Here is a 14,264-nt window from a genome sequence, read left to right as displayed (position 1 = left end):
GCGTCCAGAAGCTGCTTCAAGGGGCCAAACCAACCCTTCTGGCGGCTCAGGGAGGAAGCCGTTTAGGGACCAGCTTGTAGGAAGTGGCCACGTCGATCTAAAAGTGGACAGAGTCTGGAAAAACAGGCACCCAGGCGGTTCCCGTGGTCATGGGGGAGGGAAAGCCGGGCAAGCCCTGGGCTCTGTGTCTCAGTTTTGCAGGGAAACCGTTTCCAGTAGAGAAGAGTGCCCTCGCCCAGGCCCACTGTCACAGGCCCCTCGCTGCCAGACCCCTCGCTGCCAGGCCCAGGCCCGCACGGCCCCTCCCTGGCAGGGGCCTCCATTCTCTTTCTCACTCCACAACCTCCTCTTCACCCTTCAAAGCCCAGCCTCCCAGCTCCCTCCCTTCCTCCTTGAAGCCCTTCGGCAGGTGGTGGCTGCTCTCCTGCTGCTCGCCTACCTCATGGCTGTTCTCACGCCCAAGGGCGGTGTCTCCCCAGGACCATCTCACAGACCAAGGCCAGGAGAAGCCCGAGATGCTGGGGTCAGGGTACAGAGGTCAGAGGCTGTGGGGTCAAGTAGACAGATCTTTCCCTCATAGGATTCTGGGGCAGCAGCAGCCCCAGAGCTCAGATCACACAAGCAGCTTTGGAGGAATGTCCCCCTGAGACTGCCCATCACCCGGGACTCAGCCTCTGGCCCAGGAAGGAGGAAAGGTAGCAAGGGGCCCCCTCAATTGCAGCTCCTGGGGGACCCAGGGCCCCCTGTGGACACCAACGCAGGTGTCTCTGTACCTGTAACACCCCACAGACCAGGCAGCCTAAACAACAGACATTTATTCTTTCACGGTCCCACAGGTCTGAGATTGAGGTAACACCTCCCTTTAGAAAACCGTCACCCCTGGTCGTGGTACCCCCCTATCTGCCTCTGTCTGTACGGCCTGCCTCCCTGCCCAACATGAGCCACCAGGGAGCCACCAGCAGCACCCAGTCTGCCTGGCTCCTGCTGGATCCAAGGGCTGAATGCCGCGGCTTAAATGGGGGCCGATGAGTGAAGGATCCGAGCAGAAGCCACAACTGTTACAAGCTGCGTTCAGCCTGGAGGGATGTGTGAGCCTAGGCCCCTGACCCCCACAGTCCCTGGTCATCTCTGCTGTGACCCCGGAGCCAGGTGAGAACCCTTACCCTCCCCCGAGCCCTGACCTAGTGACTGGGTGGTGGGCACGCCCCTCCACTGGGCCCCGCTGTGGCACCACTGAGGGAAGGAGAGGGTCCTTGCAGGGTAGAGCAGACTGGGGCAGCCAGCTGGGTGGGGGCAGAGTGAGCAGGAACCTGCTGCAGCCCCCGGAGGGGAGAGGGGTGAGGCGGCAGGTCTGCACCTGCTGTGGTCTAACCGCCTCTGGGCCAGGAAGCAGCTGCTCCCACTGCGTGGCCCGGGCCCAGAGCTGGGCTCGGACCTGGGCAGGGTACCCTCTCCCTGGGTGCAGGTCTCCCTGCCCCGTCAGGTGTCTCCAGCCCAGCCTGGCGCCCCCTAGCACTCAGGGTGGGGGTGGATGTGAGATGAGGTACTCGGGGAGCTACCACAGGGTGCCCTGGGGGGCTGGTCATCTCCCAACCACCTTGTCCTCTAAATTTAGAAACTGCTTCACCCAAGCTGGATGCCCCACCAGCCGAGTGACAGTTTCAAAGCCGTGAGTCAGCGGTTATTAGGACTCGGATGCCCCTTCCTGGGCGGGGGCCTTGGAGACCCATTGTGCTCAAGTGGAGGTTTCTGTGCTGGTGAGCGGTCCTGGCCCGAGCGACCGCTGGACCTGCCCCGGGAATGCCGCTGTGCACAGGGGAAGGTGACCAGTGACTTCTTCTCGTGGACCCTTGCCAGGAAGACTGGCTCCCTGGCAGCCCCACCGGAGGCCCGAGGCTGTCTTTTGAGGGCTGATATCTGAGCCTGTGCTGTGCAGACCCAGGCAGAGGAGCGGAAGCTCCTGCGAGGCAGCTCTGGCCGGAGGCGGGAAGCGCTTTCCAACAATTGTCTGAAAATAGACGGGGCTGGCTCACGAGGAAATGAGTCCCCTGTCACGGGAAGGGGGGTGTCTAAGATCTCTGACCCTAAAGGCCTGGAGCCCTCCATTTTCTCACCCACTGGAATCCCAAACCTCTGAGGAGAGGGAGCTGAACAGGCCGGGCTGGGGACCTCCGCACCTGTCTCCCAGGTGCCTCCCAGGTGCACTGCCAGTGGGAACAGCTGGTGCTCACTGGCTCAGACAGGGGCCTTCTTCCCAGGCCTGGGTGTGCCTGGGGTGGGAGACTTCCAGGTCCCATGACCCCTTGGCTGGGTCACCTCCCCTCACTGGGCCTCAGTTTCCCTTTCTGTTCAGCTAGGGTCAGGCCAGCAGCTCTGGAAGGCCTGTCACACTCTGAGGTCACAGAGTTCAGTGGCCCCCATGCCCCAACGCTCAACTTGGGTTTGGAAGAAGCTGCCCTGTCCCTCCTGCCCCCAGCAGCAGGGCTCCAGGCCCTTGCCCCAGCCCTGCCACTGCAGGATGTGGTCCCGAGTGGGGGTTCTGATAGATGGGGAACGGAACTGCAGTGTCATTTTAACATGCATTTCTCTTATTGCGACCGTCTTCCCCTACACTGGTCATTTAGGGCTCCCTCTCTGTGAGTCGTCTGTGCGTAGCCTTTGCTCCTTTATGTGTCTTCCCCTTTTCTATTTCTAGGCGCCCTTGGCATGTGAGGGAGACAGTCCTCCGGGGTGTGGGCTGCAGATATTTTTCCTAGAATATACTTTGTGTTCTGACTTGGCTTCTGGTGATTTTTACCGTGTCTTTTTTTTTAAATGATGTCCGGAATTTTAATCACGATTAGAAAAACCTTCTTCCACTCAAAGTTTTATTTATTTATTTACTTATTTATATCTTTATTGATTTCAGAGAGAAAGGGAGAGGGAGAGAGAGAGATAGAAACATCAGTGATGAGAGAGTCATTGATCAGCTGCAACCCCCAACCTGGGTATGTGCCCTGACCAGGAATCGAACCCCAATCTCCTGGATCCTAGGTCGACGCTCAACCGCTGAGCCCCCCACAGCCGGATTCCCACTCAAAGTTTTAAAGGAAATCATTCATGTTTTCTTCAAATAGTTTAATTTTTTCTAAAATTTATTTTTGTGGCAAAATATACATAACATGAAATTGGCCGTTTTAACCATTTTCAAGTGTGTAGTTCGGTGGCATAAGTACATTCCTATTTCTGTGTGACCCTCTCTGCTCTCCGTTTCCATAACTTTTTGTCACTTAATGGTTTCTTTTTAAGAATGTTAAGTCTTTTTCTCAGCTGCTGTGGCTCAGTGGTTGAGCGTCTACCTGGGAACCAGGAGGTCGCAGGTTTGATTCCCGGTCAGGGCACATGCCCGGGTTTTGGGTTCGGTCCCCAGTAGGGGGCGAGCAGGAGGCAGCCGATCGATGTTTCTCTCTCATCGATGTTTCTATCTCCCTTTCCCTCTCCCTTCCTCTCTCTCTAAAGTCAATAAAAACATATTAAAAGTAAACGTTAGATCTTTGATCTAGCTGAAATGTATGATACTGGTAGACGGAGTGGATGAACTGCGGACCCAACGTCATCGTTTTCTAGTTATCTCGTTGCCCCAACACGTTTATTAAAAACTCCACCTTCATTCTGTCTTATTAAAGCCCATTTTAAAGTTGAGGAAACTGAGACCCAGGGAGGCGCAATGAAGAGACCCCCACACCAAGGTCACGCCGTAAGCGCGACCACCGTCCCCGCCTCTGCCGGAGTCCAGCTGCTGCACGCCCTGCTGCCGGGGACTGAGTGCGATTCGTTGGGCGGCGCTCTGCATGGCCAGACTCTGACGGGAAACGACTGCAGCCCCGTTGGGAAAATGAAGACACTGGTGAGAACCTGAATTATACCCGCCACGGTGAAGTCCGCGGGAAGGGGCCTCCGAGTTGGCGGCTCGAGCCCAGAGGGGTGGCAGGAGAAAGGGGACCCACCCTTCCAGCCCCAGGGGGCGACGACTCTGAAGACAGCCTGGAGAGGCTGGACGGAGTGGCTGCTGCCGCCGCTTCGTCTGTTGGCAGCACACGCACCCACCCAGCCACCCACACGTGCCCGGTGAGCCCCGGGCAAGGCTCTCGGGAGGGAGCCCGGGCTCTGTCCACAGCAAGAAGCCACGGCTGCTCCCTACACGCCTCACGGAGCAGCTCCCTGTTTCTGAGAGGGGCCCCGGAACCGCCGAGAGGCCGGGCCTCCCATCCAGGTGCCGCTGGGGCCGGGTCACCTTGCCAGCTCCGTTGTCCATCTGCGACAGGAGGCCGCTCCCCTCCCCAGGCCTGCCTTTGCCGGCCTGACTCCCGTGGCCGCCACCATCCGCCACGGGCTGGGGCTTAGGTGGGGCTGTTCCCCAGACCCTGGTGCCTTGGAGCCCTGGACAGCGGCGCGTGTGTCAAAGCCACTTGTCACCACCTGACGCCGGTGGCTCTCCTACAGTAAAGAGGTAGTTCTCTTTACCCATTTGTTGGTCAAAAATGGGAGATCAAGAGACAGATGGGGGTGTCCGCCAGGAGGGGCCGCCAAGCGCCCTTTCCTTGTCTGTGGGGTGGCCTGTGTCCCCCTGCCCAGGCCCAGCCATCACCTCTTGTGACGAAACCCGGGATGATGCCCGCAGCAGCGTCCTGGGCGAGCCCCGGGACGGCGGGGTGGCCGAGGCTCGGGTGACCCCGGGACCCCAGGTGGCCCGCCCAGGTAGTGTGCACGTGGGGGCCATTGCCGAGCCGGGGAGGGGAAAGGGGGTGCTGCCGGCTCCGCACCACCCTCGCGCGGGGCTGCGGGCACGCGGGGCACCAGGGCACCTGCGCCCCAGGGGCGTCCTGCCCGCCCTGCGCTGGTGGCACGGACCGGGCGGGCTCCACGCGGGTCCGCGGACGGGCGGGGGACCTGGCGTGGGGCGCGGCGGGAGGGGCGTGGCCTGGAGGGCGTGGCCGGGGCGGGGCGTGGCCGGGGCGGGGCGGCGGCGTGACGGCGGACGCGGGTCCCGGAAGCGGAGTCAGAGGCCGGGAGCCGGGCGCGGGCGCGGGCGGCGGGGACGAGCTGTCGCGGTCGGAGCGGAGCGCGCGGCGGGAGCGAGCGGAGCGGGAGGAGCGCGTGCCCGCGAGGAGCCCCGCGCCCCGGGCCGCGCGGCGCCAGGTGAGGGCGGGGCGGGCGCGCGGGGGGCGCGGGGGGCGCCCGGGGTCCGGGCCGAGCCGGGCGGGCCCCCCCGCCGAGCACCTGCGCCAGGTGCGCTGCCCGCGGGGCGCCGCCCTTCTTCTCGGGGCGCCGGGCGGGCGCCGCGAGGGCCCCGGACCCGCCTCCGGGGCGCGCTCAGCCCGCGGGGACCGGCCGGGGCGGGAGGCGCCGGCGAAAACAGTGCGCCACGTGCCCGGAGCGCGTGGCCGCGCGCCCCTCGGCCTCGGGTGCCCGCGGCGGGTCCGCTCGGGTCGCGGTCGGGACGGGGCGGGAGGGGCCGGGGCTCGCCGGCCGAGGGGAGCGGGAACCGGCCCGGGGTCCGAGGGGGCACCGCCCAGCCCGAGCCCGCGTCTCGCTTCTCTCGTCCCTGCACGAGCGTCGCTGCTCCTGGAAGCGCCCCCGGTGAGTGTGGGGCGCGGGGACAGCGTCCGTCCGTCCGTCCCGCCCGCTTCCCCGGCCCTGGGGGGGGGCAGGGGCGGCTCGACCCCGGGGAGCACCCGCCTCCCGTGGGCCCGCCCCGCGCGTGCGGGGATGGTGGGGTTGCGGGCAGCGCGCGCTCCCCGCGGGGCCGGCGAGGACGCCCCTTTACCTCCCGCGGCTCCTCTGGACGCGCAGAAAGGGGGTCCCCCCCTGACCGCGCATCCAGCTGACCCACGGGCGGCCCCCTCTCTGGCCAGGCGCCCGGCCCACACGGCGATAGAATCCGGGGGTGCCCCCCCCTTTATGGGCCTGATGAGGTCTCGCCGTCAGGGCGGCGGAGCAGGTGTTTGGATAAAGTGCATGAAAAAGCTCTGCCCCCCTGACGCCGCCTCTGGAGCCCCCGCTTCAAGCCAGACGCGGCTCCAGGGGGGCAGAGCTTCTGAAAAAGTGAGTCTCGCGGTGGGAGGGTCTGGGCAGTGGCCGGCGGGGGGGGGGGGGGGACACACCTGCCACCTGTTGCCTGGAGGGCAGCTCTCCAGCTGTCCGAGCACTTCCCGCCCAGGAGACACGGTGGGGAGGCTTGAGGTCCAGGGGACGCCCCGTGGAGGGGACCTGCTTTTGTAACTTCAAGCTGGACTCTCCTTTCAAACTCTTATTAACCGAAAACGCAAAGCGAGGCTTCTCCCAGAGGCGCTTGCGTTGGTGCTTGACCACAGCTGGACTTCCAGGGACCGCTTCCAAGTTCAGCGTCGCCCACCTTCAAGGTGGTTGCTGAAGTGAGAGGGGAGTCGAGGCCCCTTGGGGAGCCGCTCTCCCCGAGTGTGGGAGCCGGTGCCCTGGCCCTGGGTACCGTTCCTCGTCTGCAGCTGTGCCCGCGCACTGGCTCCCTGGAGCTCTGATTTGGAGAGTTTGTTTACAGTCTCTCCCGGGGCATGCGGCCTGGGAGAAGGCCCGCCTGGGGCCTGGCTGTACCCGGGTCTAAAGGTTTCTGGAGTGGACTTTCTGGATTTCGGTCCGGTCCACAGGGGAAGTGCCGCCCCAGCCAGCTGGGAGCCTTCTGTGGGGCTGCTCCTCGGTGCAGTAAACAGTGACTCACCCGCCTCCCCGCTCCCCGCTCTTGGAAGGTACGTGGCTCCCTCCGGTATTTACTTTTGCTTTTCATAATCACACACTCGTCACGCTTCCTCTTTCTTACGGTTTCAGGAAGTTGAAAGTGTCATCTTAAAACCGTAGCGCTTTAGGGCAGGTAGGGATGAATCTCAGATCACACAGCACACACACAGTCACACTCACACACAAACACACTCACACCCCGTCTTAGGGGAAGGAGCTCAACCTGGGGTGGCCTGGCCTGTGACTGTGGAGTCTGGGGTCGGTTACTGCACCGCCTGCTTTTCTGTGCTGCCTGTCTGGGTGCCCAGCAGGGATCGGAGAGGTGTTGGGTGGAAGCTGCCCTCCAGGCCCCCTTCCACCAATGCAGTGCTAACACACCTGCTTACGCTACAAACCTCTCACCTTCCAGGAGTGGGGAGCAGGTATAGGTGTGAGGGTCCCCTGCTGCCCACCCAGGCAGGGGGAGGCCTGGGTGTGTGCTCAGGAGAGGGCACCCACCTACCACAGGGAGGGAAGGAGGGACTTTTTGGGGATGTAGAGGTTGGGGGGGAGGGCAGAGGGGGATGAGGGAGACAGGTGGGAGCCAGCACAGATTGGGGGGGCGCTAAGAGGCCAGAGGTGGAGGCCTGGCCAGAGGTCGACAGGTGGCCAGGGCAGCAGAGGGCTGTGGAAGGATGCGAAGCAGGGGTGGGTAGCCCTCTGCCTAGCTGTGGAGCTGCATTTGGGGGACCTAGGTCAGAGTCCAGACAGGAAAGCCGGGAGCCTGAGCTGTGATGGAGTTGCGGGGCTGGAAGAGGGAGACTGGGGCTGAGGGCTAGCAGGCCAGGGTCAGTGAATGGACGTGTAAGGAGAGGAGAGGCCTTGGGGGCGATTTCTGGGTGAATAGCATGGTGGGGTCATCATCTGAACTAGAGACACAGGAGGGGCCTGTTGGACGTGTGGGCCATCAGGTTTCCCAGGGGACACCCCTGGCTGCATGTGCAGGTTGGGCTGGTTGAAGCCCTGGCAGCGTGAGGTGGGCTGGGGAGAGCCCGGATGACCATCCAGAGCTGTGAGGGGAGAAGCCCGGCTGAAGCCGGGAGGTGGGAGTGAGAGTCCGGGGCACAGCAGCTGGGTGTGTGGCATTCAGCCTGCCATCAGCGGGCACCGCCTGAGTCACCCCTGGACACAGCCAGGATGACACAGCTTCTCCGAACTGCAAAGGCAAGGTGACCAGATGTCCTCCCAAGGCCGCAGACAGTCATGTCTTGCTGGAGAGCAGCCAGCCAGGGCCAGCCTGCAAGCTGGGTGTGGTCTGGGATGATGGGACGTCCATCAAGGCTCTGGGATGCACCCCCACATTGAGGGGGGCTGACTCGGGACATCAATGCCCATGCCCGGAGTGGGCGGGTGGTGGGGAGCCCTCCTAGCTCTGGAAGCCGTCTGTGGTTGGGTGACCGGTACCTGCTGTGTCTGCCCTGCCATGCTTGTGGGGCATATGGTTCTGCCAGCATGTGGGGGGGGCACTTGGTGTTGGCCACTTGTGAAAAGGCCCCCGGTCCCCCTAGAGCAGAGATGGCCCGTCCACATCACAGCGGTTGGGGCGAGTCAGCTGCTGCTTTTCTGCCTGGAGTCTGGGCTGCTCCCCTAGGAAGGAACCCCTTACCCCCCTTCCTGGTCTCCCTGCTGCCCCACCCCTTCCAGGACCTGACATCCTGAGACCTGGGAGCACGGAGTGGGAGGGGCGAGTCTTTACCCAGCTGGCTGGGACAGGTGGTACTGTGCAGTCAGAGGCATCCCCCTTCCGAGCAGGAGCAGTTTTTGAGAGCCCACCCATGCTGAATGCCAGGTTCGGCTTCCTGCCCGCCAGAGGCTCACGCTCTAGGCTGGGCGGCTGGTTGTTTAATCTAGAGAATTCGTAAGTCTAAAACCTCCTGTTCTGCTAGCCTATCTAGACCCAGGGCTGTTTGGGTGCGGCCTCTGCTCCCTGCTGGCTTCACTGATGGGCCCAGAACCCTGGTCCAGCCCAGTGCCCACCAGTGCACGTGGGGAGGGCCTGGGCTGCGAGCTGCCCCAAGAGCCCAGTCAGAGCAGTGGGTGTTTGCTGGGAGTTGGAGAGTGAAAAGTGACCTGGGAGGGTGAAGGCCCCGGCCTCCAGCTCACCTGCCTCCTCGGAGGGGAGTGCTTGGCTGTGGAACCCGGGCCCGGGCCCCTGCCCTGCCCGCCAGGGTGCCCGGGACGGAATTCCGGGCCATTCTTGGGTGAAGCAGCCCTGCCCTGTTCTTATGGGGCTGGAAGGGGAGGGACGCCCGGCCCCTCGCTTATTCCTAACCCGTCGCGGGTGCGGACCCCTCCAGGCCGCCAGTGCGTTTCCTCTCGGTTTAGAGGAAGTGAGCTTTCCTGTTAACCGTGCTCGGATGTTCATCAGGATGAAGCTTCTGGCTTTGGGTTGAAAACCACCCTCTTCAGTTAGAAAAGTAGTCGCCTAAACAGTGTTCTGAGGGACAGGTGCTGACCGCACACTCTCTGGACCGGCAGCCTCGCCAAGGCTGTGGGAGGTGAGTGGTCCACACGGGGCAGGGCAGACCCACCCGGTGCCGGGACTCTGTGGGTTTTGAGTTTTGTTTCTCGATGGGTGTGGGACGTGCCTGGCAGGAAGCTGCCAGAGGGGCGTGTTTTGGTGCGAACCAGTGCCGATGCGGTAACGCTGGTGTCAGGCCACAGTGGCAGGGGCCGAGGGTTTCACAGGTGCCAGGCCACCCGAGGCCGCAGTCTAACCCAGCTGGGTGCCCGAGTCTCGGAACAGTTCCTTCTCCACGCTGGGTGGAGAGTCAGTGGGTCCCAGACCCCTTGTGAAGGACTGTTGTTTAGAAGCAGTTGTATTAAAGGCTCTTCTCCAAACCTCTTTCCGAATGTTTTTCTCACGTTTGCAGTGACTTCAGGCCAGCTTTGTGTATTTGGTGTCGTTTGGGTAGGTGCAGCCCTGACTCTGGGGCAGCCCACTGGGTGCCGGGGGATGGGGGGAGCGGCCGAGACCTCCAGCAGCCGGTGGAGACCCAGTAGAGTGGGTCCCTGAAAGTGGGCAGAGCCGAGGTCCCATGCGCCTGAGGCAGTGGGCGGGTGTCTGCTCCTGCCTGGGACTCCCTGTCCCCCCTTGGCCTCTGGTTTCTCGGGGGTCCAGCTGCAGGCCTCGAAGCCCCAGGGGCAGAGAGCAGAGCCTCAAGTCAGGATCTCTCCCAGTGTCACCCACTTGGCCCAGCTGAGGCCTTTGAAAGCGGGACAGGACCCTGGGGCCCCTCGTTTTTTCAGAAGAGATGGAGACCCCCAGAGGGAAGAGGGTCTTACGTAGTTGTCCCTCAGCTCGAGCTGGAGGCGGCAAGGTCGCCCCCACGCTTACACGCACTCGCTCTTTCGGTCCACGATACTCTCCTTGAACAGAAGGTCTGCGAACTAAAGACAGGTGCTGAGGCCGGACCCAGGTGGGAGGGAACCCTGGGCTCCCCTCCTCTCTCTGCTGAGGCTCCCGCCTGGGGTCCAGGCCCCCAGAAGCCAGGGAGGTGGGCAAGGTGGGCCAAAAGCTGAGAGACGTTGGTTTTGTGGGTGTGTCAGGAGACTGAGCCCCAGGAGGTGGCCCATCCTGTGTGCATCCCGGTTACATCTCTCTGAGCCGCAGCACGGATCCCACGTCGGGCAGGTGCCCGAGGAGGTGCCCCTGCCCTGATCTGCCCTGTTCCCTCGCCCGGCAGAGCTGGCTCTAAACGGGGCTGCGACTGTCTGGCCGGGGTCTGCGTGGGGTCTGCTCCAGGCCAGTCCTTGGCCGGCCTTCCCTTTCCCTCCAGGCGGGCGGGGCCGGGTCTGTGGGAATGTGAGCTCTTGCTCTGTAAACAGCCGGTGACTCACCGCACAGCTATGCCTGGCGGCTCCAGGCCCTCGTGCGCTGACGTGCTCCGGCCGGGATGTGAGCACAGTGACACCACCACCCCTCCTCTATCGGCATGGAAAAGTTTCTCACAGCCCCGCTGCTCCCCCGGTGCCGCTCTGGACCCAGCACCAGAGGGAGGGGCGGCCCTGTGGGGCACCAGTTGGGTCACCGCAGATGCCAGGGGTCAAGCCACTGTCAGAAGCAGCTCTCGGCTCCCTTCTAGGATCTCCCCAGACTGGGGCTGGTCTCGGGCACATGTGTGTAACCACATGACGGGTGCAGAGGAGCCAGGAGCCCCCTGACTGTCCCCAGCCCAGCCCTACTCTCCATGACCCATCGTCAGCGCCCACGAGAATGGCCCTGATGAGGGTGACGACCCTGCCTTGATTCTGCAGCCTGGGGTGGTGAGGGGTGGGCAGAGGGTCGGGGCTGGGCCTCCACCCCACCCACTCGGCTCCGATTCGGCTCCTCTCTGGGGCCCAGGACGCCTACGTGGTGGGTTCTCTGCTGTTCTGTCTGTCTGTCTGGTGTCAGGACATCGGGTGGACCTGGCACTACAAACATTAACAGCCAGCCAGCGAGCCTGGCGCCCGTGCCCCCATCGCCACTGGGGCACAAGGATTTGTTTGCTGTCCCACAACCTGTGGTGTCTGCACCGTTGGCCCCAAGCCATTGTTGCTGTGGGCTTCTCTGTTTCCATGACGACCATGGGGGCTGGCTACTTACCAAGGTCGCCATGGCAACTATCAGAGGGGAATCATGCTTGGGATGCTTGGCTGGCTTTTTCATGAATGATTAGAATGTGTGACACAATGCAGACGCGAAAACCAGAAGGGCGGGCGGGCGGGCGTGGGGGCTGGCGGCGGGGACAGCGCCCGCCAGACAGGCAATGCGCTCACCAGGCAGTGGCTCCCCAGCTCACCGTCTGTCCTGGGCTGGCCCCCGCCCACCCTCTGAGCCCCAGGTCAGGGCTGTGGGGCAGCCCAGTGGAGGCGGTGATGTCACAGCCGCAGCGCCCTCGGCAGAGGTAGGCCGGCCGGGAGGGCGGGGCCGGGCTCCAACACCCCTGGCTGGGGTGAGCTTGGCAAGGCCGGGGGCTCCCCTACGGGCCCTCCCTCTCAGGGGTAGTGGGGGGCTCTTGCCGGGGCAGGTGCTGGCGGTCCCGAGGCTGGCGGTCCCTCAGGTGCCAGGGGAGCCCATTCTCGGGAGAGCCCCTACTGTGCGCACTTTGGCCCTTAAGTGTGGCGTTCTGTGCCTCACAGGTGCACACGCCTGAGCTTAGGGGGAGACAGAGGGATGCACACGCCTGAGCTTAGGGGGAGACAGGGAGAGACAGAGCTGGAAGCAACAGCTGCTCAGCCTGGCATCACCCCTGGGTGCTGGCACTCTCGTCATGGGTGGGGGGGAGGGGCACTCGGATGAGATGGGTCTGGCCACTCCTCAGGCTGTTGTGGGAATGGGGGGCACTGCCGGACATCCACCTGGGTCCCTGGGGGAGCCCCTCAGGATGGGCAGGGCTCACCGAGCTTTTGGGGCACCAAGACTGGCCTGGAGTGAGGACCAGCTGGGCCTCCTCGGAGTCTCTCCGCAGTTGGGGTGGCCCTGCTTTGGTCCCCAACCCAGCGGGACCTGACCTCATTCGCTTCTGTGTTCTGTGCTTTTCCAGTTACGATTTCCAAGCAGTTCTGTCCGGGTGACTGTGCCCAGGTTATGACGACTAATCCCAAACCGAACAAGGCATTAAAGGTAAGGGGGTGAGAGTGGGCGGACCCCGGGCCCGCCTGCCCCACCCTTTCCTGAGAGCCCGTCCCTCCCAGGTCCGCCCGCAGGCTGAGGAAGGCCCTGTCACCTGGCACAGGGAGGGGGCTGTGGGCTGGAGGAAGTGGCACTGAAAGAGGGGGTGACCGAGTCGGGTTGTGGCCTCAGGAGATGCTGGCCCTGAGGTCCAGGAGGATGCCTCCTGCCTGGAGGGTGGTGGTGGACCCCAGGCGTGGGCGCTGTGGCCCTGGCCCCGGGGCCTGGCCCTGACTGCCCCTCCCAGCTTGAGGCTGGCTGTGCCCTTGGGCCCCTGTCTCCATGCATTTGTGGGCTGTGCACCCTCAAGCTTCCTGTTCCCCGCCTGCCCGTGTCAGTTCTGCTCCGGGCACAAGGGGGTCACAGGGCAGCACCCACAGGGGCCGGGGCCTCGCAGGTTCCGGTGGCCATGCAGCCGGCCAGCCTGCATTACAGCCCCATCTGCACATGTCCAGTGACCCTGGTGGGTGGGGGCCGGCCCCAGGTGCGGAGGGGCCGCCAGGACCCCGACCCTTAGCCGTGCGTGGCCCGGCGCTGACCGGTGCCCGCGCCCGCAGGTCAAGAAGGAGGCGGGTGAGAACGCCCCGGTGCTCAGCGACGATGAGCTGGTGTCCATGTCGGTGCGCGAGCTGAACCAGCACCTGCGCGGCCTGTCCAAGGAGGAGGTGGTGCGGCTCAAGCAGCGGCGCCGCACGCTCAAGAACCGGGGCTACGCGGCCAGCTGCCGCATCAAGCGGGTGACGCAGAAGGAGGAGCTGGAGCGGCAGCGCGTGGAGCTGCAGCGGGAGGTGGAGAAGCTGGCCTCGGAGAACGCCAGCATGCGGCTGGAGCTGGACGCGCTGCGCGCCAAGTACGAGGCGCTGCAGACCTTCGCGCGCACCGTGGCCCGCGGGCCCGTCGCGCCCTCCAAGGTGGCCACCACCAGCGTCATCACCATCGTCAAGTCCCCGTCCGTGCCCTTCTCGGCCGCCTCCTAGTGCCCGTGGCAGGGCGCCGGTGGGCGGGCGGCGGGCACGCCCCTCCTGCTGTCAGCGGGTCCGTGGAAGCAGACCCCCCGCACCCCAGTTCACGCGGGGACTCCGGCGGGGCTCCGGGCCGGATGGAGAGCAGGGTCCCTGAGCCTGTGCGCCGCACGCCCCCCCACGCGCCCGCCCGCCCGCCCGCCCGCACGCCCCGGCTGCCCTCGCCAGACTCGCTTTCAGGATCTGCTCTCGCCCGGGCACTGGGTGTGTGGGGAGGCCTCAGGAGGCTCCTGCCCATGTGGCTGGAGGGCCGGGGCTCCGTCTTCCACCCCTGGAGCAGCGGTCAGCATCTGCCCCCCTGCTGTGACCCAGCGGCCTGCACAGGAGTCCCACTGCCCTGACTGCTCTGGGGTCCCCGGAGGAACTGTTGTCCCCGGGGCCAGCCTGGCGGAACCCTGTGCCCCGGGCAGCGCGTGGAGGGAGGCTGCTGGAAAGGGCATGCGCGGGGGGCTTGCAGGCGTGGGGGGCATGCCCCGTGCTACCAGGGCACCAGCAGCTCTAGGGGCTGGAGGAGCAGCTTGTTACAGGCAGTCACTGGCGGGGGGGGGTCCATGTGGAGAGTTGCATATGTGTTGAGAATTGTCCCTCTGCGTTGCAGTGACAGGTCCCCAGCTCCGGGAAGGAGCCAGGGACGGGAGGGGGGGCCTGGGGCCAGGAGGGGAAGGGGAGCAGTTCTGGGTGGAACAGGTATGAGGTTGGCAGTGGAGCTGGGCTGCGCCTGGTTCCTGCTGCTGGAGGGGGGAGAGCAGGGCATCTCCCCTCCTGCAGCAGCAAGTGGGGAGTGGAGGAGGGGGAGG

General features: G+C 64.3%; 1 protein-coding gene across 3 annotated transcripts; it reads left to right on the top strand.

Moving 5' to 3' along the window:
* Positions 1 to 5,092: 5,092 nt before the first annotated feature.
* On the top strand, positions 5,093 to 14,259 carry MAFK (MAF bZIP transcription factor K). Of its 3 annotated transcripts, none has more exons than XM_081134509.1 (3): positions 5,093 to 5,178; positions 12,318 to 12,397; positions 13,003 to 14,259. In XM_081134509.1, exons 2-3 carry the CDS (start codon positions 12,362 to 12,364, stop codon positions 13,420 to 13,422), a joined length of 456 nt encoding a protein of 151 aa, XP_080990635.1. In that variant the 5' UTR covers positions 5,093 to 5,178; positions 12,318 to 12,361; the 3' UTR covers positions 13,423 to 14,259. The 3 variants fall into 3 exon arrangements, with proteins under 3 accessions (XP_080990635.1, XP_080990636.1, XP_080990637.1); XM_081134510.1 differs by lacking the exon at positions 5,093 to 5,178 and adding an exon at positions 9,202 to 9,287; XM_081134511.1 differs by lacking the exon at positions 5,093 to 5,178 and adding an exon at positions 11,612 to 11,678.
* The last annotated feature ends 5 nt before the right edge of the window (positions 14,260 to 14,264 follow it).

Source organism: Miniopterus schreibersii (genome assembly GCF_964146895.1).
Source record: "Miniopterus schreibersii genome assembly, chromosome: 4".
NCBI lineage: Eukaryota > Metazoa > Chordata > Mammalia > Chiroptera > Miniopteridae > Miniopterus > Miniopterus schreibersii.
This window is presented reverse-complemented; position numbering and strand designations above follow the sequence as displayed.

Bases quoted from the DNA above. Each gene is read 5' to 3' on its own strand.
- MAFK (XM_081134509.1), top strand. From the start codon at position 12,362: ATGACGACTAATCCCAAACCGAACAAGGCATTAAAG. The intron at 12,398-13,002 runs GTAAGGGGGTGA...CCGCGCCCGCAG, and splicing joins AACCGAACAAGGCATTAAAG to GTCAAGAAGGAGGCGGGTGA.